This window comes from Vidua macroura, chromosome 8 (genome assembly GCF_024509145.1).
Source record: "Vidua macroura isolate BioBank_ID:100142 chromosome 8, ASM2450914v1, whole genome shotgun sequence".
NCBI classification, from domain to species: domain Eukaryota; kingdom Metazoa; phylum Chordata; class Aves; order Passeriformes; family Viduidae; genus Vidua; species Vidua macroura.
The window spans coordinates 13,194,355-13,215,817 of record NC_071578.1 but is presented as its reverse complement, the minus strand read 5'-3'; the positions used below and the strand labels follow the sequence as shown (position 1 = coordinate 13,215,817).

The 21,463-nt window shown below is 62.8% G+C and overlaps 2 protein-coding genes across 10 annotated transcripts; one reads left to right on the top strand and one right to left on the bottom strand.

The window, feature by feature from the left end:
• Positions 1 to 1,153: 1,153 nt before the first annotated feature.
• LOC128810617 (sideroflexin-1-like) lies at positions 1,154 to 21,339 on the bottom strand. Of its 7 annotated transcripts, XM_053983630.1 has the most exons (14): positions 21,303 to 21,339; positions 19,685 to 19,753; positions 18,210 to 18,650; positions 17,350 to 17,865; positions 5,259 to 5,425; positions 4,867 to 5,037; positions 4,607 to 4,705; positions 4,270 to 4,345; positions 3,748 to 3,833; positions 3,288 to 3,415; positions 3,113 to 3,162; positions 2,910 to 2,959; positions 2,410 to 2,457; positions 1,154 to 2,152 (listed from the first exon to the last, which is right to left on the bottom strand). In XM_053983630.1, the coding sequence occupies exons 3-14, from the start codon at positions 18,609 to 18,611 to the stop codon at positions 2,056 to 2,058; spliced, it is 1,890 nt and encodes a 629-aa protein (XP_053839605.1). In that variant the 5' UTR covers positions 18,612 to 18,650; positions 19,685 to 19,753; positions 21,303 to 21,339; the 3' UTR covers positions 1,154 to 2,055. The 7 variants fall into 7 exon arrangements, with proteins under 7 accessions (XP_053839605.1, XP_053839607.1, XP_053839608.1 ...); XM_053983632.1 differs by lacking the exons at positions 17,350 to 17,865; positions 18,210 to 18,650; positions 19,685 to 19,753; positions 21,303 to 21,339 and adding an exon at positions 6,803 to 7,038; XM_053983633.1 differs by lacking the exons at positions 17,350 to 17,865; positions 18,210 to 18,650; positions 19,685 to 19,753; positions 21,303 to 21,339 and adding an exon at positions 6,803 to 7,038 and having other exon boundaries at positions 5,259 to 5,422.
• PDZD7 (PDZ domain containing 7) lies at positions 6,969 to 14,867 on the top strand. 3 transcript variants are annotated; one of them, XM_053983627.1, is made up of 17 exons: positions 7,172 to 7,313; positions 7,951 to 8,358; positions 8,541 to 8,681; positions 9,063 to 9,237; positions 9,572 to 9,748; positions 9,970 to 10,117; positions 10,344 to 10,404; positions 10,854 to 11,279; positions 11,649 to 11,852; positions 12,044 to 12,085; positions 12,273 to 12,430; positions 12,619 to 12,710; positions 12,861 to 12,952; positions 13,049 to 13,120; positions 13,455 to 13,946; positions 14,231 to 14,331; positions 14,472 to 14,867. In XM_053983627.1, exons 2-17 carry the CDS (start codon positions 8,166 to 8,168, stop codon positions 14,619 to 14,621), a joined length of 2,724 nt encoding a protein of 907 aa, XP_053839602.1. In that variant the 5' UTR covers positions 7,172 to 7,313; positions 7,951 to 8,165; the 3' UTR covers positions 14,622 to 14,867. The 3 variants fall into 3 exon arrangements, with proteins under 3 accessions (XP_053839603.1, XP_053839602.1, XP_053839604.1); XM_053983628.1 differs by lacking the exon at positions 12,044 to 12,085 and having other exon boundaries at positions 6,969 to 7,313; XM_053983629.1 differs by lacking the exons at positions 7,172 to 7,313; positions 7,951 to 8,358 and having other exon boundaries at positions 8,545 to 8,681; positions 9,068 to 9,237.
• Positions 21,340 to 21,463: the final 124 nt, after the last annotated feature.

The window sequence follows — 21,463 nt, the reverse complement described above, 5'->3', positions numbered from 1 at the left end:
TCATTATTTTTGTTTTCTTTACACTGCTCTGGAAATATATTGTATTCTCAGATAATCCCGTTCAATTATACCACAATAAAACACATAATAAAAACGTAATTCATTTTTCCTGAGCACTCCATCTCCCTGTGTCTTGGCAAGCTATTAAAAATTTGTCTTCATTTTTCTGGCAAGAGCCTTGTACCTTTTCATCTTTAATTTATGAGAGCAGAATAGCTACTGACAAGCCCTTATTGCACGGCAAGGGGCTGCATTATTTATAAGCTGCCAATGGCTGGCTCAGGGGAGATATTTGCAATATTCCAGGGCCGGGAGAAGGAGGGGGACAGATCCCTGATGTGCCTGTCCCAATCCACTCACTTCCCCACCCTGGGCAGGTGCTGGGTGCAGGTGTTCTCCTGGCTGCCCCTTGAGGGAAGCAGCTCGAGCCTGGCCTCTGCCAGCCCCTGCCAGCTGTGGAAGCTGTGGCACAGGGTGGCTTTGGGCTGCCTGGCCCTTATCTCGTCACTGCTGTATCTGCCCATCTTGGCCTTTGCAGTGGTCTTGCTCCTCCGTCCTTCAGCATGGGGCACTGCAGAGCACGGCTGCCTCCATCCCTCCTCTCCCTGGCTGGACATCCATTGCTCCTTCTGACTGCCCTGTCAGGCAGAAAGCTGACGGGGAGGCAGCTGCTGCCTGCAGGCTTGCCAGGGTCCTGTAACAGCAGTGATGTGCTCTCCAATGTGCTCTCCGATAGTTGTGGATAAATATTCCTGCAGGGAAGGCACAGGAGCAGGGTTGGGATTGTCCCGTGAGCGGGCTGCAAGAGGGGGTGTGAGTGTGGGCAGAGCCAGGGTGATGCTCTGGTGTCTCCAAACCAGCAGCATCCAGGGCAGCAGCTTAGCAAAGCTCTCTGCACAGCAGCAAGGTCCAAAGCCGACTGTACTAAAAAAAGCCCTCCTGACAGCTGGATAAGCTTAAACACATGCCAGGCCAGCCAGAGCTGCTGCAAAGGCAGTGGGCTGGAAAGCAGGGAGCAGAACCCAGCCCCAGGGGGTGCAGAGGCATCCCAAAAGCCAGCCTGCCCCTCTCTCCTGCTCCCATCCTCACCCAAATAGCAGTCCCTTTCCACCATATACAAATTAGCAAGCAGCACACTTCTCTTTGCTGTTGGTTTTGTATAAACAATCTGCCTTTATTGTTTGGTATATATAGGTACATTATATGTATATCAAAAATATCTAGAGGAAACCACAGTGCACTTAAAGCTATTTGAGAAGGTCCACCTGAAAGCAAGCACTCCAGGAGGGGGTACAGTAAGCCCTCAGGGGAAGCCCAGCCCTGAACGCAGATGACATTAAAATGAGAATAAAAACCAAGACTCTACTGGGATTAAAATGTGCCATTTGCTCTGGGGATGGAAGCAGCAGAAAGCCAGATTAAATCCCCAGAGCAGCCTGGAGGAGAGCAGAAGGTGAGCTGGGAGCAGAGCACAGGCCTGGGCTGGGAGAGCTCCCCACTCTGAGTTCAAGCCACTACATGCAATTGATCGCTCACCCCCAGCTATTTTGGGTATGGGGAGTTTTCCTCTCCAAAAGCTGCTCTGCCATCCCCAGGTACCAGCTGCTGAACCGCTGGGCACTGTAAAGTGCCTGCAGAGGTACTCTACCTTCAATTGCTGATTCTTTGCTGCCTCCTAAAGCTGGGGAGCACCATTTTCTTCCTCATCTCACTTTTATTTTTCTCTCCACCACAGCTCACAAGGTCCCTGGTGCTGCTGCCTGCACTTCCCTGTGCTATGCACAGAGCTACAGGCACACACAGAGAGGAGTAGTGCACCAGGGTGCCAGCCAGGAGGTCCCCAGAGCAGGGCTGAGCTGGGCACAGGGACAGGGTTTGGTATGGTGCTGCGTGGCTGCAGGCACCCTGGGAAGCAGGGCTGAGCACCTGGGACCTATGGACACACAACGGCCAAGGGAAAGCGGCGGCAGCCCCAAGGGGATGCACAGGGCGAAGCTCAGCAATGCGCTGGCCCAGCAGCTCCGTGGGGCACATCTCAGCCACCCCAGGACCTGCTCAGAGCCCTTTGTTGAAGTAGACTGTCTCCAGCCATGGATCTTTCTTCCGGATCTGATCTTGGACTTCAGGCTCCAGGCTGCTCACAGGCATTGAGCTGTAGAGGAAACATGGGTACAGAGAATGGAGGGGTACACCCACCAGTGGCCTCAGGTTGGAAACTATCTGCTGCACCCCATGGATGCTGTCCCTATGGCCCAGCAGAGACCTTTGGGTCTGCTGCCTGTGCACAGAGATGTGTGTGCACAGGTTTAAGCCCCGACTGCTCAAAGAAGCAAAATAATCTCTTGGGAGTCAGAGAGCACCCCCATCCCACACAGGAGCCACACATGCAGGCAAAGTCCCTGTCTGTACCTTTTCTGTGGGAAGAGTGCGCAGCACAACGGGGTGGCGAACACCAAACTGCAAAGGAAAGATATGGAAAGGTGAAGCTGGGCTGCATAAATCACCCACACCCACCATGGCCTGATCCCAGAGCAGCAATGAGGCAGCTGGGTGCTCAGCCAGGAAAGGGCTACGGAGATGCCCTCTCCAAGCTCCAGACTCTGCATTTGGCTCCTGAGGAGGGGCAAAGTCTGTCCCACGATGATGTGGGGGAACAGCAATGCTGAGTAGGAGCCCATGGCAGGCTTGAGAGACACCAAGATGGAGCAAAACAACTCCTGGCCCCAGAACCTCATATCCCATCCCAACTGCCTGGGGTGCAACTAGCCTGGCCAAGCTCTGGCATCCCCCCAGGAAACTTTGGGGCAGTTCTCTCCCCCCACTGCCAGAGTTCCCAGCAGCACTGTCCCATACACTTGGGCTTGGTATCTGCCCAGGGCAGTGATGCCCATCGGTGGAGGAGGACTTACCAGAGTCCCACCAGGCTGACCTGCAGGGGAGCATTCAGGAACGGGTACCGCTGCCAGGGACAGGGAGAGGATGTGTTAGTGCAGTAGACAGGGCAGGAAGATGTCTATTCCCCAACAGGATGCCAGCCCTGAGGGGTGCCAACAATGTGCCAAGCTTGGTGGGTGTCCCTACGCCCACCTGCCCATCCCAGGTTCACTGGTACCTTCAGGAAAGCTCTCTTCTCCAGCATGTTCATGATCACCGGCGGAATGGCTGAGACAGGAAAGAAGGAGATGAGCTCCCAGTGCTCACAGTACCCTGCCAGCAGTGGGACCTCATCCCAGGCTGCCAGGGATCAGCTGCAATCTCCTAACACATGTGGAGGAAGGGACACTCACCCATGGCTGGCGCTGCCATGCCAATGCGGGACACCACCACCTGGAAAATGGCCTTCTGGGCTGCTGCTGTGGACTCGCCCAGGCGGTTCCCATTCTCATCCGTGACAGGGATCCCCAGCTTGAGCTCTCTGCAGGGACAGAGGGGGTCAGGGGGCCACAGGGCACAATGGTGAGGGGATCAGGACACAGGACAGGGACACGTCTCCAAGGGAAGCTGCCATCTTCTGTACCCCATCAACTAGGTACACAATAAATCAGAGGAAGTGTCAGCTGGACCCACATTCACATTTGGCAGCAGTGCTCAACAGGGCTGTACAGGGACCAATAACCCCCTGGGTTGCAACCAGGTGCTTGTACCTTCAAGCCAACCCCCCACGCTAAGGATCAGCAAGGAAGTCCCTGCATTCCCAACCAGTGCCTACAAACCCTGAGGCAAGCCTGTCCCACTTCAGGGACTCACCTCTGCCTCATCAGCGGGATGTTGATGCAGTTGGCAGCTGCCACGGCCGCAAAAGGCACGTACCGGCCGATGATGGCTGGCAAGTGCTGGGGGGAAAAGCAGAACATCACATAAAGGGTCTGGGGGCAGAGCTGGCTGTCCCCAGGTCTGCCTCCATCTTCCTGCAAGACCTTGGGGTGTCCCTGCCCCACTGGGGGAAAAGTGTTCCTTCCTCCCCTGCAACTCTCAGCTGGTAAAAGCCGCACAGACCAAAGGGCCTGGGGGGACCCAGGTCCCCTGCCAGGCCTGGACAGAGGCTGAGGGGTGAAGAAGTCTGGAGAGACATCCAGAGCAAGGCTGGAGGGACAGGCCACCTCCACAGCCATCACTGGGGAGAGCAGCTGCCTTGTTGCAACCTCAGCAAACCCCTTTTCTTCATTTTCTCCTCCACTCCAGGTGAATCCCCTGCTCAGCTCAGAGCTCAGGAAGATCCCATGGGGAGGGTCCACATCCCCCAGTGGTGATGGCCAAGGATCAGCTTACCTTGGTGAGAGATTTGAGTCCCAGTGCTGTGACAACTGCCCCCGTGGTTGCACTCACATAAGCTGTCCCCAGCTGGCTGAAAGTGCAGGAAGTGACACCAGTAAGCCAGGCTCTCCCCATCCCAGATGCCCTTCCAAAGGAAGGAAGAACACGCCCTTCAAGAGCATCAGGACATCTGAGTTCCTCTCTCAGCTCTACCACTAACCCTGACAGCCCCAATGGCATCCATCTCTGCCTTCACCAGGTGTCCACTGTCCCATCTCACAGTTCCCTGCTATTCAAGGCACACCCCTGCTGTTTTGGGGTGCCTCAATGACCTGGTCAGAGAGATGCTTACCTGGGGGTGATGGGTGCATCTCCGCTGCGGTTGGTGTAGTTGACAATAGCATTAAAGGACTGGTTGACCCACTGCCAGAACAGCACGGCTGGTGTGGTCCTGCCAGAGAGAGGAGGGTGCTGGAGACACTGGGGGATGTCACCCGTGCTCCTACAGCACGATTATGAGTGGGGTACGGGACACGTGTCCCCTCCTCACCCCAGAGCCAGGAGGATCCTCCAGGCATCCTCTTGGTCCTGAGGTGAGGAGAGGACAGGTACCTGTAGAAGGTCAACATGCAACCAGTGATGGTCATGTTCATGGGGACCTGAGCGGACATGCGTCCCACAAGGATCATCTTCTCGCCCGTGTCAGGGTGGAAAGCCGAGTCATAGATGTACTTCGCCCGCCAAAGCTGGTCCTCTGTCAGCCCAGGGTGCACAGTGCCTGCCCTGCCAGGTAAGGGTAACACCTGTTGAAAGACTCTCTGCCAGCACACGTGGCCATACTGGTCCCCTACACCATTTGCAGCAGCTGGGAGATGCCTTAGGGACCAGCCAGGCAGTTTTGGGGGCTTTGGCCAGGGGTGCCAGCATCACTTCTATTCCCACTCCCGGGAATGGCTCCTGCCTGGGAGCAGTGCTAAGGGTACATCCATCCTCCCAGTGGGTACCTGTAGTCCTCCACCACCCGTCGGGCTTCCTCCAGTGTAGCCCCTGAGAGCAGAAGGTTTCGGGGGTCGGTCACCATGAAGAAGTGCTTGGCCCGGCCCTGAAAGGTGCTCTGGTCCCATCGGGGCTCCCGGATGTTGATGGTGGCAGGCAAGGACGGTGGCATCTTCTGGCAGGGCAGGGGATGAAAGGGTTATATGGGATGTGGTGCCTGTGTGTCCCCCCCGACATCCCTGCTGCAGCAGCTTTGCTGCTTCCCCAGCCTGGGGGACAAGGGGTGAACAGCAGCTCCTTTGTAAAGGAGCTCAGCAGCGACTCCTGAGCCCAGCACATGAGGCAGTTTGTGGGTGCTGCGACCTGTAATGGGACTGAACCTTGCAATGCGCCAAAGAGAAACCCCCGACCTTGCCCACACCAGCCGCCAGAAATCGGGGACCCCCCACCCTCGCAGAGCACCCCGGTCACAGAGGAGACAGGGACCCACCACTTAGGGGCCACAGCTGCTGCCAGCACCGGGAGAGCGGAGTGAGGAAGGGCACTGGAAGGAGGAATGTCCCTCCCGGCAAGGCACCGACACACCCGGCACGGCTCTATTTCCACACCCGCCCTGCCCCGCAAGAAGCGAGGCTCTGCTCCCTTCCTTCCCGCGCCCAGCATCCCTCCCGCCGCGCGTGACCCCCCCTGCATAGGGACTCGGGGCACCCCCCGCACTCACGGCTCCCGCGACAGCGCCCGCCGCGCCCGCGCCGCCGTCACCGCCGCCACCGCCCCACTCCCGCCCCTGCGCGCGCTGACGTGCGGCCTCGTCACGGGTGGGCGGCCCCGCGCCGGGCGGGGCGGGACGGGCCGGGGAGGGCGGCGCGCGGGGGGCGGCGGGGACCACGCGTGACCGGGGCCGGCGGCGGGGGGAGCGGTACGTGCCGAGCCACACGCGGCGCCCGTGGCCCTCCCGCGCGCGTGTGGGCGTGCCCGTGGGCGTGCACGCGCCTGCCCGTGACCGCGCGCGTGTGCTCGCGCGTCGGCGCTTCCGCTCGCTCGGGTGCTCGTGTGCGCGTGTGTTTGCACGTGGGTGTTCACGTGCGCGTTTCCGCGCGTCCCCGTGTCAGCCGCGCGCGTGTCCCCGCGGTCTCGATGCCCGCGCCACGCGCGCGCGCGTGTCCGTAGCGCCGCGCTGGCACGCGCCGCGTTGGCGTCCACGCGTGTCGCGGTTGTTGCGCCGGAGCGCGCGGGGACCGCGCCTCCGCGGGAGTGGGCGCCGGCTCGTGCGTAGGGCGGTGCGTGCCGGGACACGCGTGTGTGAGCGGGGCCGCGTCCACGCGTGTGCGGCGCTCCGTGGGTGTCTGTGAGTGCGCGCAAGGGCACGGACACGCATGCCGTGGACGTGTGGGTGCATGGGGTGTGTGTGCATGTGGGTGCGTGTCCCCACCCCGGCCGTGCCCCCCCAGCCCCTCACCCCGGCGTTGTCGGGGCGCCCCCCCCGCGGCGGCCCCCGCCCCCGCCGCCCGCCCGCAGCCCCCCCGCAGTCTCCGCGGCCGCCGCGCATCACCTGAAACCGCCGCGGTGTCGGGTTCGCGCTGGCGGCGCCGGGCCCCGCCGGGGGGTCACGGCCGGCCCGGGCTGGAGGCGATGCCCCCCGGGAAGGAGGACACGGGGGGATACCGGCTCGCATCGCCGGAGTGAGCGAAGCGGGGGGATGCGACTCCCCTCCTCCCCTGACCGTGCCTCAGTTTCCCCTGTGTGCTCCCGGGATGCTCTGCGCTAAGGGACGAGGTCAGGGGGGACACCACATCCCTTGCCACACGCAGCCTCGCCGGGGGTCGCGCCCCCGGGCCCCCTCGCGGGGGACACCCACGGGAGACTGCCCCCCCCCCGCCAGCTGCAAGGCCAGCCCCGGCCGCTCTCGATTGACAGCTCCCGCGCCCGATGGCCTCTCCGGTCCCACAGGGAAAGCCAATCCCCGCGGCCGGGGGGGCAGGAGGCGGTGCTGCCCCCCGGCCTCGCCTTCCCCCCCGCGCTGCTGCCAGGTGTCTCTTTCGCAGGTGGCACCATGGGGACAGGTGAGGAGGGCACGGGGCGGGGGGAAGGGAGGGATGGCGGTAGGGGGTCCCCTACGCCTCTTCGGGGAGGGGGCACCCGCGTCTGATGCTGGCGGGGAGTAATGGGTGGGCGCTGTGGGGGGCTGGCAGCAGCGGGGATACCGGCGTGTCCCCGGAGCCGGGGCCATCACTTATTTATCGAGGTCAGGCTGGGGCGAGCGGGGAATGAAGTGGGGGGGGCACTGTGGTGGCGTTTCACCCACGCCTGGAAAATCCCCGCAGGAACTGCCTTGGGGACTGGTGCACCCATCTTTAGCCGCATGGTGTTGGGAATTCAGAGGAGCTCCAGGGAGGATGGGAAATAGCCAGAGGGATCAGGTCCTGCTCTGTAGCGTAAAGCTGATGTCCCCATGTCCTCTCTTTGGAGCCTTTCCGGATTTGTGCTGTCAAGTAAAGCCCCTTTACATTCCTTGTTCCAGATTTACACTGGGAGGGAGAGCTCCTTTTCACCCCAGCATCCTTACCCCAGGGCAGAGCAGCCTGTGCCCACACCCCATGGTAGTACCCAGGAGCAATGTGACAATTTGATCCTTGGGACAGTATAGGACAGGAAGGGATCAAGCTGGAGGAGGGGTCACAAAGCTCCTTGTCCCTCCAGGCTGTGCTGCTGCGCCTGGGACCTGTCTTGCCAGCAGCGAGTACCCAGGCCAGCTGCCCCCAGCATTGCACTGCTAAAAAAGAGTGGTGCCCAAGCCCGGGCATGAGCTTCTGGACTATGCCATGTCCCCCGCTGGCTGACGGGCAGCCCTGGCCCTGTGAGGACGCAGCCAGCCCTGAGCCAGACGCCAGGACGCCAGCGTGTCCAGCACCACCATGGCCCAGGACTGGGACGCAGTGCTGTCGGGGATGACGACAGGCAGCCGGTCACGGAGCTCCAGCAGCGAAGCCAGCCTGGCTCCCCGCTACCTCCTCAGCAAGCAGAGCCGCCTGCTCAATGGGACCACCCGGAGCAGCCGTGCCGCCTCCCCCATGGGCCGCGTCATCCTCATCAATGCCCCCATCGAAGGTGTGTGGGGTGTCCCAGCCCCCTGCCCACCCCCATGGCCAGGAGGCCCCAGTGGCTGAATTCCCTGGGTCTAGGGGCTGAGAGGGCTGTCCTGGGCCTGGGGATGTTCCCAGCGAGAGAGACATCCCTTGCCATTGCACACATGCAGCGTGTGTGACTCATCTCCTCCCCTGTCCCCACAGCCAGCAGCAATGAGAGTGATGTCATCAATGCCATCACAGTGGAGAAGAGCGTGGACGGCAAACTGGGCTTCAGCGTCCGTGGTGGCTCCGAGCATGGGTTGGGCATCTTTGTCAGCAAAGTGGAGGAGGGGAGCACTGCCGGTAAGAGGGTCAGGGTGAGGGACAAGAGGCACATGCCAGCAAGACCCTCTCAAGGAGCTCCCAGTGACATGGGATCACAGCAACAATGCCACCCTTCATGGTGGAAGGCCACCATTTGCTCCCTGCTGCTTTTGGCCATGAGATTTCCAGGCTGCCCAAGGTGAATGGCAGGACACAGGAGCAGACAGCCCTGTGCCAATGACTCTGAGCTCCATCCCCAAGCTGCAGCAAGGTGACAAGCCACTCACTGCAGTTGTCAAGCACCCTTGCCTCTGTTCCCAAGGGGTTCAGATCAGGTTGAGGAGACATTGAGGGAGGGGATGGCAAACAAGGGCATCAGTACCAGGTCAGGCGCCCAGATGAGCTATGTATCCCCTGTAGAGCAGGCCGGGCTGTGTGTTGGGGACAAGATCACAGAGGTGAACAGTGTGAGTCTGGAGAACATCACGATGAGCAGCGCTGTCAAGGTCCTCACTGGCAACAACCGCCTCCGCATGGTGGTCCGACGGATGGGCCGTGTGCCAGGAATCAAGTTCTCCAAGGAGAAGACAGCGTGGTGAGCAGGGCATCTTCCGTGCCAGCACCCCAAAACCCAACCCCATGGAGGGCATGCTGGGGGAGGTTGGTGAGGGATTCTGGGCAACAGGAAGGATCCCTGGGGGACCCCCATGATGGAGTGGCATCAGAAGTCTCTGGCAAAGGTGGGGAGAGACCAAGGTGGGATACAGGATGGGATAGCAAGGTCTGGAGCAGGTAGGGTGGGTGCAAGCCCCATCCTAAACATCCCCCATCCCCATCACTCTCTTCCACTGGGTGCCACCAATGGTCCCATCCTGCTGGAGGACAAGAGCCAAATCCCTGAGACTACTTACACTGTACTCATGCTCCAGGGTGGATGTGGTGAACAGGCGCCTGGTAGTAGAGAAAAGCGGCTCGACACCATCGGAGAGTGGCTCCGAGGACGGGCTGCGGCGCATCGTCCACCTCTACACCACCTCTGATGACTACTGCCTGGGCTTCAACATCCGCGGTGGCAGAGAGTTTGGCCTTGGCATCTACGTCTCCAAGTACGCCTCCCCTGGGGCATGAAGGGGTTTTGACACCCCAAACTCAGCTGTGCCCATGCTGGGGCTCAGCCCCTCCTCTCTGGCTGAGCACCCCCACTCTCAGAAGACTGTGGGCATTACCACCATGGGTGCTGAGCCACGGGGCCAGCCAAGTGGAGGTGTGGGGCAGGAGCAGGACTCCAGCGAGGGCTTGGCCCCATCCTGCTCCCCTACTTTCCTAGGGTGGACCCTGGAGGGCTGGCAGAGCAAAACGGCATTCGGGTGGGAGACCAAGTCCTTGCAGCCAATGGAGTCAAGTTTGAAGACATAAGCCATAGCAAGGCAGTGGAGGTGCTCAAGGGGCAGACCCACATAATGCTCACAATCAAGGTACCCACGCTCTGCCCCATGGACCCTCGAGTGAGGCAGGGGTTGGCATGTCCCTTCATTGGCACTGCCCCTGCTCAGCTCAGTGTCGGGGGCTGGTGCAGCTGCTGGCTGGTTGGGTTTCAGGCGGGTGGGAGGGGGGGATGCATTATTCATGGCTGGCACCAGATCGAGTTCGCCGGGGCAGCCAACACTCACTGACCCCCTTGTCCTCTCCCCCTGTGCCTAGGAGACAGGCCGGTTCCCTGCCTACAAGGAGTTGGTGGCCGAGTACTGCTGGCTCAGTCGCTGTAAGGGCAGTGCCGCGCGGGTACTGGCAGGGGTGCTGGGCTGGGGCACGGTGGGGCTAAGACTCCCATGTGTGTGATGTCTGACCACTGTAGGGAGGGAGAAAGTCTGCATACCATTGGGTCCTAAGGCCTTGGAGGGAGCAGGGAACTCCCTGTGCCACTGTTAGCATACCCACAGGCCTGATGGACTTGCAAGGTCCCAGCTGTCCCCCATCCTTGGAGGAATCATGAAGAGCCCCCTGCCATGGCCAGCAGTCTTGTGGTCCTTGTGATACCACAGCATCCTACATGTCCACTTTCTTGGAGAGGACATGATCCCTATGCAATGGCCAGTAGTCCACAGGTCCTCATGGCCCTGCGGGTTCCCCATGTCTGCTGTCTTTGGGAGGGACATGGACCTCTAGGTGGCCCACAGTGTGTCACAGTGTGTCCCTGCTGTGCCTTTGCAGTGACCAACGGGCAGCTGCAACAGCTGGCTCAGACCTCGGAAACCAGCTCCTCCATCTCCTCCTACTCCTCAGGACCAGCACCAGGGGCGGTGAATGGGCTGGGGGCAGCTGCCTCAGTGCCCCCAGCCCGCACCGTGGATGTGGCCATCTCCACGGAGGATGGGCCACGGCGGGGCTGGGTGCGGGAACGTGCTGAGCGGGCCATGCAGACCGAGCCAGCCACTGAGGGGCTGCCAGAGACACGGCGCACAGTGCGGCCCCCCGAGCTGCTGCGGGACACGGCCATCCGAGGCCAGGGCACCCGCGAGGCCCCCGGCACCCACCCACGCCGCACCTTCACCCACTCACCCAAGACGGCGCTTCTGCTGGCGCTGAGCCGGCCACGGCAGCCCATTACACGCTCCCAGAGTGACCTCACTGTCGCCGGTAGGCACTGGGGCCTGTCCCCCACTCAAGCATCCTATAGTCCCTGACACACATGGATACCTGGCCCCCACTCCTGGGCTTCCTACAGCAAACATCTAGGTCCCTACCCTGGCACCCTATAGCCCATATGGCCCCCTGGCCACCTGTCCTGGACATCCTATAGCCCCAACTCTGTCCCTGGGCCTTGCCAGGCACCCCAAAGCCCAGCCCCATGGCCCCTAGTGATCCACTGCACCTCACAGAAGAACTCTTCCAGTCAGTGTCTCCCAGTAGCCCCTCCAAGCCCCCGAAGTTCCTTGCCCCCAGACAAGATTTGGGGTGGCATCCCCTCACCTCTCCACTCCAACAGCCCCTTCTCTCTGTCCACAGAGGAGAAGCGGAAGAAGGAAAAGCCAGAGGGACAAGGGGCACGTGGGGCTACCCCAGGATTGCACCGCTCCAAGACCCTTGTCAACCTCTTTTTCAAGGGGGGCCGTGCCACCAGCCAGAGCTGGGCCCCCCCAAGCCAGGAGACCCCTGGCTCTGATCACTGGGCACGCTCCAAATCCCCAGGGCGCTCTGACGGGGACAGAGGTATCAGCCTGGGTGACAGGGCAGAGAGGGAGTCAACTCGACCTGGGACTGTTCCCCCTTCTATGGGCCTGTTGTGGCATCCCTGGCATGAAGGGAGCAGAGGGAGGGGTTCCCCAAGCATGCAGTTTCGACAGTGGGTGGCAATGCTGCTGTCTGCCCTGGGCACTCACCGCTCTCCATCTCCCTTGCAGTAGGCGCTGTGCAGAAGTTTGTCATCCGGAGCCTGAGGCGGGGTAACGGGGGTGCCCGTGTGCCTGGGGGGAGGGGGGCAGGCTCTGCATGCGCCTGGCCCTGCGCTGCTTGTGTCTGTCCCGCTCTGCTGTGGAGTGAGCTGCTGGGGTAGGGGGGATGGGGAACTCTCTGGGCAGGCTGAGGCAGTCCTTGCCCCGCTGGCCACCCCTCCTTGTTGTGCCTCTCCAGAGAAAAGCCGGCGTGCCAGCATCCTGGGCCCCATGGGCATCGCCACCCTGCAGCCCAACGGCAGCGACCCTGAGGCCCGGCTCCCGCACATCCAGGACACTGCCGCACGCCTCCTCAGCCCCGATGAGGTGACGGCCGTGCTCCGCCACTGCTCCCGGGTACGCACCACAGGCAGGATGCAGGCAGGGCACAGGCAGGGCAGCGCTGCCACCCTGGGCTCGTCCCTGGAAAGCTCCTGCATCCTAGGGGCATGGTGAGCACTCTGTGCCCATGCTTAACTCTGGGAGGTAAACCAAGAAACGGGTGAGGGGGCGTCAGTCCACTGATCCCCCTCCTGTGCCCGCAGTACCTGCACGAGGGCAGTGTGGAGGATTTGGTGCGGCCACTGCTGGCCATCCTGGACCGGCCCGAGAAGGTCCTGCTGCTACGGGACGTGAGGCAAGTGCTGCTAGGAAATATCTGGGAACCCCAATATTACCCATCCTGATGTGATTGAAGTGGAGCTTCACACATGAACCTCAGCCCTGATCACACTCCACCGCAGACAAATCGGGTCTACAACCTGTCCTCACGTTTTTGCCTTGGCAGGAGCGTGGTGGCCCCCACAGACCTGGGCAGGTTTGATAGCATGGTGATGCCACTGGAGCTGGAAGCCTTTGATGCCCTAAAGAGCCGCTCAGGTAGATCCCAGCCCCCCAGAGACCTTGACTGGGGGCAGGTAGTGGTCAAGGGTGGTTGCAGCTCAGGAGGTGACTGGGGGTTCTCCCTGACTGCAGTGCGCTCACCTGCCCTCCGCCCGGCCCACCATGACGTCCCCCCCAAGAGACACCTCATCACACCAGTGCCTGGTAAGTGCCACCTGTAGGGTCTGCCTGGACACCGGGCTGCACAGTGAGGACAGGGGGGAGGGAGTTCGGGGGAGGAGAAAGGGAGACGGGATACCTGAGTGCAGGGGCTCCCATGGAAGAAGGCATCTGGCATCCCTGGCTGTTGGGAAGACTGGGAGCAGCACAATCTGTGGATCTTGAGTGCTGGGGTTCTTGGGGAGGAGGACATGGAGTGATTGCAGACAACTGGGGTTTCTAGGGGTCTCTAGATGAGGAAGATCTGGAAGCCCTAGACCAGGGCTGTGGGGTACTCATGTGGGTCCCTGGGAAGATCCCTGAGCCCCTCTCATTGCAGACTATCGGGGCGGATTCCTGCTGAAGCCAGCAGGGACCCCAGAGCCGGAGGAAGCGGGGGAGCAGCAGGCGAGCCCAGCCCGTCCAAGAGCCTCCCCGAGCCCCCGCCGGCCTCACCCCCGCACCTACACCCCACTCCCTGACGTGCCAGTGGATGCCTATGCCTCCGCCAGCCGGCCCCTGCCCACCCTTGGCCCTCAGCCCCCAAACTGGCTGCTGGCTGAGCCACCCCCTGGCAAGGGCCATGGGCACTCTCGCAGCCCTCGGGCCACCTGGCGCAAGGAACCCCCCAGGACAGCGCCCAACAGAGAAGCCGAAGTGCTGGGGAAGCCCCAGCGGGCACGGCCTCCTCTTGCCCCTCTCTTTGGGGGGCCAGGGCATGAGGCAAGGGCTGGGGCAGCCAATGGCCCTGAAGATGCTGGCAGGGAGGAAGAGGAGGAGGAAGAGTATCATCTGCTCACCGTCACCCTCTCCAAGCTGAAGCACTCGCTGGGTGGGTGGCACATGGGTGGGTGGCACATGGGTGGGACTCTAAGGGTGGGGTGAGGACCCTTCTGGCACCAGCATCAGTGGGATGGGTGGCACCCCCTTGGCAAGGGGGAAACCCCACAACATTCCTCCAAAATGAGAATGGGGGGGAAGAGCTGTCCCTGCCCCAGTCCCTCATCTCTGTAGGACCTACCAAAAATAGTTCGCCAGGGAAAGGTGGTGCCATGCTTGGGAGTGGGTGGGGGTCCCAGCCTACCCAGGTGTAAGGGTCTCATGGCTCCCTTGCAGGGATCAGCATCTCTGGTGGTATTGAGTCAAGGGCGCAGCCAATGGTGAAAATTGAGAAGATCTTCCCTGGTGGAGCTGCCTTCCTCAGTGGCATCCTCAAGGTATGGGGGTCCCAGCACATGCCAGGGGGTGGGCACACATCCAGACACTCCCATCCCCTGCTGCCACTGGGTTGCTGGCAGTCCCCTGGCAGTCCAAAAGTAGCTGCACTTCACCCTGCGGCCTTCCCTTCTGGACTCAGGCTGGGCAGGAGCTGGTGTCGGTGGACGGGGAGAGCCTGCAGAATGTCACGCACCAGAGGGCTGTGGACATCATCCGCCAGGCCTACCGCAACAAAGCCAAGGAGCCCATGGAGCTGGTGGTGCGGGTGCCTGGACCACCACCGGAGTGATGCTGCAGCCCCTATTCGAGGAGCCATGCTGTGTTCCAGAGGAGCCAGATGGCTCATTCCTGCACTGAGCTGTGGTTGGTCTCAGTGCAGCCAGAGGGTGAGAGCCAGACCTGCCCCAAGGGCATGGAGTAGCTGCCTGCTGCAGGACCCAAGGGAGGGCAGCACTGGCAGCACAGGGGAAGGACAGGTGGTCCCTGACCCTATTCTGGACATGCAGACAGAGTCCTGAAAAAACAACAGCCAGGGGCTTGTTTTTAATTGCTGTTTCTGGGTGGTACATTGATGAGCCAGGCTCTGGGAACGAGACATGACTGAAATAAAGTACAAAAATCCCCCCCTGGAGCCAGGGGTGACCAAGCCACAGCTGGGCACATCCAGATTTTTCCTTTGGTTTGACCCCCCCCGGGTGCCCAGTGGGGCCCCTCACCTCTGCCCATCCCCTGGGGTGTCCCCAGGGTTTCCCCAGCTGGCACATGGAGCACCACGCCCCTCTCCCCTGGCAGGCTGGGCATCACAGAGGCATGGGCTTTTCTGGGGGGGAGACAGAGGGATGCTGGGGGGCGAGAGCATGGGAAAGGCACTGAAGGCAAGCTGCCCTGTGGCAGGGGTGAGGTGGCATGGACTGGTGAGGTGTGAGCTGGGAGAGGGTGATATGTTTTGGTAGGTCCTATAAAAATAGAGTTATTTAAAATGGCACAGAAATTAATTCCCTGACAAACACACAAAGGGGCATGAGGGAGGCTGGCATGGGCAGAGACAGGACACACGCCAAGTGACTGGGTGACAGTGCCAGCAGGGATGAGAGGGAGGAGACAAGTCAGCCCTCCTCCTGCCCAAGGTGACCCTGGCTGAAGCCAGTGCTGCTAATCCCCAGGAGCTAAGAGGATCAGCAGAAACCAGTTCCGGACGGCCCCAAGGCCAGGATTCAGCACCCACCTGACCCCACATCTCACAGGCACCTCCCACTGTGGGCACCGATACATCCTCGCCCCAAGACCGCAATGCTGGGGAGCGGGCAGTGCCTGTGTTCTCCCCTGCCCCTTCACAGTCGCTGCAGTTTGCAGAGCTGGGGGAGAGCAGGGCCCCCCCCACAGCCCCACAGCTCCCAAAATCACAGGGGCTGGAGGCCCCTTCAGCCCTCCAAGCATGGGGCAAGGGCAGGCAGCATCTCAGATCTCGGTGGCTGTTATCTCCTCAAAGGGCGGGTCAGGTGGGTCACAGGGCTCGGGCAGGGGGTCCTCGCCCTGAAGCCGGAGATGCTGGAGCCGCTGCTCGAGCCGCCGGTTGCGCCGGTACATCTGGATGTAGCTGTATTGCAGCTGCTTCTGGTAGCGGATGACCCGCTCCTTCTCGCCCTGCCACGTGCCGCGTTCCTGCTCGAAGGCATCCCGCTGCTCCTGCCCACGCCGCCGCTCCAGGGCCACCTCCGCCCGCAGCCGCTCCAGCTGCCGCCGCAGCCCCACACTGCCCCGGGGCTCCTCGCTGCCTGGGGGGCATCCTTCACCAGGTGGGGGGCACCCTTCACCAGTGCCCGGTGGGCATCGCCCACGGGCAGCTTCCCGCAGCCCCACCACCTCCTGCTCGAGCCGGCCGGCCTTGGCGCGGAAGAGGTCGGCCTCGCTCTTACGGCGCTGCAGTTCATTGGCACAGACCTCCAGCTCCAGCGCCTTGAGGCGGGCGGCCTCCTGCAGCCCCTGCGCCCGCCGCTCGCCCGCCTGCAGCTGCGCCCGTGCCTCCCGCAGCTGAGCGCGCAGCCCCAGCAGCTCGGCACCCCGCTGCGCCAGCTCTGCCTGTGCTTCTTTCAGCTGCTGCTTCAGCAGAGAGATCTCCCCTGACTTCTGGCACACCTATGGGGATGATGGGGTTCAGGCGGCGGTCAGGACCCTCCAGCCAACAGCCTGCGCCCCCTGCTTGGTGCTGCTGGGTGACTCACCTCCCACTTGGTCTCCTCCAGCCGGGGTGCCAACTCAGTGCGCTCCCGCTGGAAGGAGGCACAGCGACGCTCCAGCAGTTCATGCTCCTGCAGCAGCTGGGTCAAGTCCTCCTGCAGCTGCTTCTTCTCCTGCTGCAACTGCAGCACCTGGAGCTGCAGGACCTGCTGCCCCCGATGTGCTGCATGGGCCGCCTGCCGCGCCTGGGCCGCACAGCGCTGCCGCAGCCCCTCCAGCTCCTGCTCACACCGACGCTGCTTCTCCTCAAACACCTGGGCCAGGGGATGCACAGGTGCTGGGAGGACAGCACGGTACCCTCCCACTTCACCTGCCATCTCCAAGATCAGCATCACAGGGAGGGGGCAGCGCATCTCCCCAAAACGGAGGAAGGGTCCAGGAAGTGTGAAATGTGGCGATACACACCTCCATGTTTCTCCCCTATCCTTCTGCATGATGGGCCCCCACATTAGCACCCCCATAGCCTATAGGGCTCCTCCAGCTCCATCACAAGCAGGAAGAAGCCACAGGTCCCAGGTTCATTCAAAAAAGGGCATCCCAAGATAAGGCACTCCAGTCTGTATGGTCCCATGGGCCATACAAGGCTCCGCCATGGACTACATAGGACTACCCAGCTGGTGGGAAAAACCCACATACCCAAACCCACAGGAAAATGTATCCCTCTGCAAGGGTCTGTAATGGGCACTCAAAGTGGGTCCCTAGTCCCAACCAGGGGTTATGTCGACACCTGTCTCCAGGGAGGGGGATGGGTACAAGACACGAGGACACCAGGGACATACCTGGCAGATGGCCACCTCATTCTCATCCAGGCTGCCACGCAGGAGCCGCAGCTCAGCCTCCCTCTCTCGCAGCTTGTCCTCCAGCTCCCGCACCAGCATGGCTTCTTCACAAGGCAGCGGAGAGCGCCCGCAGGAGCCACTCTCTGAGGAGGGCCGGCCCCGGCCACTCAGCGAGCCCGTGCTCTTGCTGGAGGAGGAGCGCCCGCTGTCCGAGTTGGAGGGGCGGCAGCCCCCCGGAGGGTCAAGGGGTCCATGGGGGGTGGTCGGCAGGGCACCCATCTCTGGGTGCTGGCTGCAGCCCGTGCTGTAAGTGGGCAGGCTGGAGAGGGAGTTGCGCCCCGAGTCCGAGAGGGTGCTGGCACGGCAGCTCAGAGAGCCAGGCTTCTCAGCACCCAGCAAGTGGGTGAGGCTCACCTGGCTCTCTGAGAGCCCTAGACGTGTGCCTGGCTGGGCATTCCGAAGCTTGGATACCACTGGCTTGAAGGCCATGGGGCGTATCAGGGTCTTCTCCACATTCTGCCAGGAAAAGAGGGAAGAGGGAGGGGATGGGGAGGTCCCATTAGCCCCAAAAAGGGCTGCCTAGGAACGTTACAGTGGGTGCCCCCAGCTCTTCACACCCCAAAGGAGACAGAGGCCAGTCACCACCCACTTCATCGCCTTTCCATGGGTGTCCAGGTGAGCTCCCCAGACACCCTTGGCATGATGGAGGGGACATTAAGAGCATAGGGATTGCCACTTCCCCAGGGACACCATAAGGGACACCTCATTTCACACATCTGAGCCAACAGTCCCAGTGTGGCACAGGGTGAAAAGTCAAGACTATAGCACACACCCACCCACCCTGCTGCTGCCCCCCTCACCTCTTCCAGCTTGCCAGACACTGGTACAAGCTTGGGGGGCGGCCCCCGAAGGTGATCACTTGGTGCTTGGTCATCACGGAGATCATCTGAGTCGCTACAGGGGCTGGCAGGAGAGGAGGCATCAAGCCAGTCGCCACAGAAGCCCCCATTGGCATAGGAGTGGGTGACACCGGGCACAGACACACGGGGCTCCTCAGGAGTGGCTCGGAGTAGCCCCTCCTGCTTGCAGAAGGAGGCAGTGGAGGGGTCCTCATCACTTGCGCAGTCGTGGCGAGGCCGGACGGGCAGGAGGCTGCCCACGCTGCCCATGGCAGCAGGGGGTGAGCGGGCGGTGGTGCGGAGCTGTGCAGCCCCCTCAGCAACAGCCTCAAGGGGCACTGGCAGTGTCTGCACAATGGCCATGGCGGGGGGGCCCCCGGCGGGCAGGGGCACGTGGGCAGCCTGCAGGCAAGGGAGACAGGACATCAGAGCCATGGGCACTGACTACAGTTCCCCACCACCCACCCAGGTGGGCATGGGGGCATCCCCAGGCCTCCACCAAAACACCATCCCCAGTCTTAAAAGTGAAGGTTGGCCCAAGGGCAGGAGATGCCAAATGAACCAGAATAAAACCAGGATTAGTTGGGGGAAGCAGTATTAGCAACCCCCAAGCTGGCCTCAGCACCCCAGTGGAGCAGCCTGGGGCTGCCAGAGGCTGTGGGGTGCTGGTGGCACAGTAGGGCAGTGGCGATGCAGTCCTGCCTCTGCCGTGCCCTGGCGTGACCCTGCCACGGGAAATGTGCCAGGACTGGAGGCGAATCCCGAGAGGTCTGCAGAGAGCTGGCTCACAGGCAGCCTGCCCGCCTGTCTGCCCCACGGACATCATGGAGGGCAGGGGACAGCCCCACACACCAGGGTCAGCCACCTCTTCTGCCCCACAGCCCCCACCTCTCAGCAGTGACCCCACAGAGCCTGCTTTCCACTTCCAACCATCCATACTGGGGCACAAGGTTCCCTGGAGAGGGCCACCAACGGGGAAGCTGCCAGGTGGGCACCAGGCTCTTTCCCAGCCCCAACACACGGAGGCTTGTTCCCGCCCCCTCCAGCTGGGGGGGCTCTGCCGGTCTCTGCTGTGACTCCCCCTGCCCCAACCCACGCCATACGCCCGCGTGACGGGAGCCGGCCGACGGGCCGGATCCATCCCCTGCTGCCTCATCGCATCTCGCACATGGCTGCGGCTGGCACAGGGCGCGGGCGGGGGTGGGGGGGGCGCTGCCCGCACGGTCTCGCCCGCCGAGCTGTCACCTGAAATCAATCCGCCTGCCAGCGCCCGGGGAGGGGCGAGCAGGGCAGAGATGCCGGCGAGCCAACCCCCCCCCCCCCCGCCACCGTCACCCCCACCGGCACGTGCCGTCCCCAGGCACCGTGACCTCACACCGTGCTCGTGACAGCCTTGGGTGGGCAGGTGGGTGACCCCCCTCAACAGCTCCGCTCACCTCGCCAGCCGCTGCCCATCCGTCCGGTCCTCTCGGGCCCCCGCACCGTGAATAGGGCTCCGCCGGCCCCTGAAGCGGGGAGGAGGAAGAGGAGGGGGTCAGGGGGCTGAACGGCAGCAAGGTCCCTCGTGCTCCCCGCTGCCCCCTCCCCCCCAAGTCCCCTAGCCGGCAGAGCCAAGGCAGGTGGTGCCAGCGTGGCACTGAGGGTGGCAGGGGAGCCCGGCGGCGGGTGCGCTGCTCCTGGCACCCAGGGTGGGCTGCGGTCAACCCGGGAAGTGTGGTGAGGACAAGAGCCCGCCATTGGGGACCTGCTGCTGCCAGAGGAACAGGAATCAGGGATCAGGAACACCAAAGGGACATCTAATGGCCCCCCAGCCCAGCCAGCCAAGGCACAGTACCCCACCCCAGCGAAACTCCCCCAGGATGCGCAGGTCAAGGGGACGGACAGCCCTGGGAACAGCGGGTCCCTGCACAGCTTGGAGGGGACACGGCCACTTCTGGGGCCCCGCCAGGCAGGCGGTGGGAACAGACTTTATCTTCTCCGTCCCCCCAGCCCCCCGGCCTGCCGAGAGGGTCCCACCGCCGCCCGCGGAGGGAGGGAGTGCCCAGCCCGACCTCCAGCCACCAGTAAAACCAGTCACCAACTGGGGTGGCGTCACCTCCAGCCACTCCGGCCGGAGCACAGCGCTGCGGGATCCCACCGTTCCGACCCCTAAATGGCAAGGGAACACTCGGTCCCTGCTCGGCCAGACCCACATCCTGAGCTGCTGTGGGGATTCTGGGCCCCCGGGGACCCCCGTGCCTCGACGGCATCTCAGGGCCACCCCCGAGAAGGGGGAACGAGAGTCAGCCCCTATCCCTCCCCACATAGCCAGCACATGTGGGACGGACACCACCCATGCCCGGCTGTGTCCCTCTCCAGGCCCCCGGCATCCTGAGGTTCCCTCAGTGATGCTGCTGCCCCCCTTGCTCACCCAGCGCCCCCCTCCCGCCCTCCCACCCACCTTCCGCTGCCCCATTGAGCCCCAGAGCGCCAAGTCTGACCCACGGTGCTGCCACCCATCCCAACCCCACGGCACCCTGAAATGCCCCATGGTGTCCGTGGGCCCCACTGCACTACAGCTCTCCCACGCTGCCCTAAACCATCCCCAAAGTTCCCCATGATACCCCTAAAATGCTTCACGGCGCTCTTGGGCCTCTGCTGCACCACACCGCCCCTAAAGTGCTCCTAAACCACCCCCAAAGTGCTCCAAAACACCCCCAAAATGTCCCACGGCGCGCCTAGGCCTGCACTGCCCAATAGCTCGCCCCTGAAGCACCCCAAAAGTGCCCCGCGACTCCCTGAACTATCCCATTGAGCCCCTGGGCCTCTGCATTCGCAGGACCGTCCCGAAGTGCCCCGAAACATCCCCAAAGCACCGCACGGAGCTCCAGGGCCGCCGCTGCGCCCCCAGCCCCCGGACCCCCCCAAATCGGCCCCGGGGGGCCCGGCCCCACAACACCCCAAACACCGGCAGCTCCCCCCGAAGCACCCTGCCACCCAACTCCCCGGAGCGCCCCCGCGCCCCGCCGGCCCCGCGGGACCCCCGGGCGCCCCCGGCCCGGCCCCCGCACTCACCGCGGCCCCGCCGCCGCCTCCCGCTCCGCGCCGCGCCCCGGCCCCGCCCCGAGCAGGCCCCGCCCACGGCCACGCCCCCAGCGCGGCTCCGCCCCCGCTCAGGGCCACGCCCCCGCGGGCAGGGGCCGGGGCACGGGGCGCGGGGGGTGCGTGGGGCACAC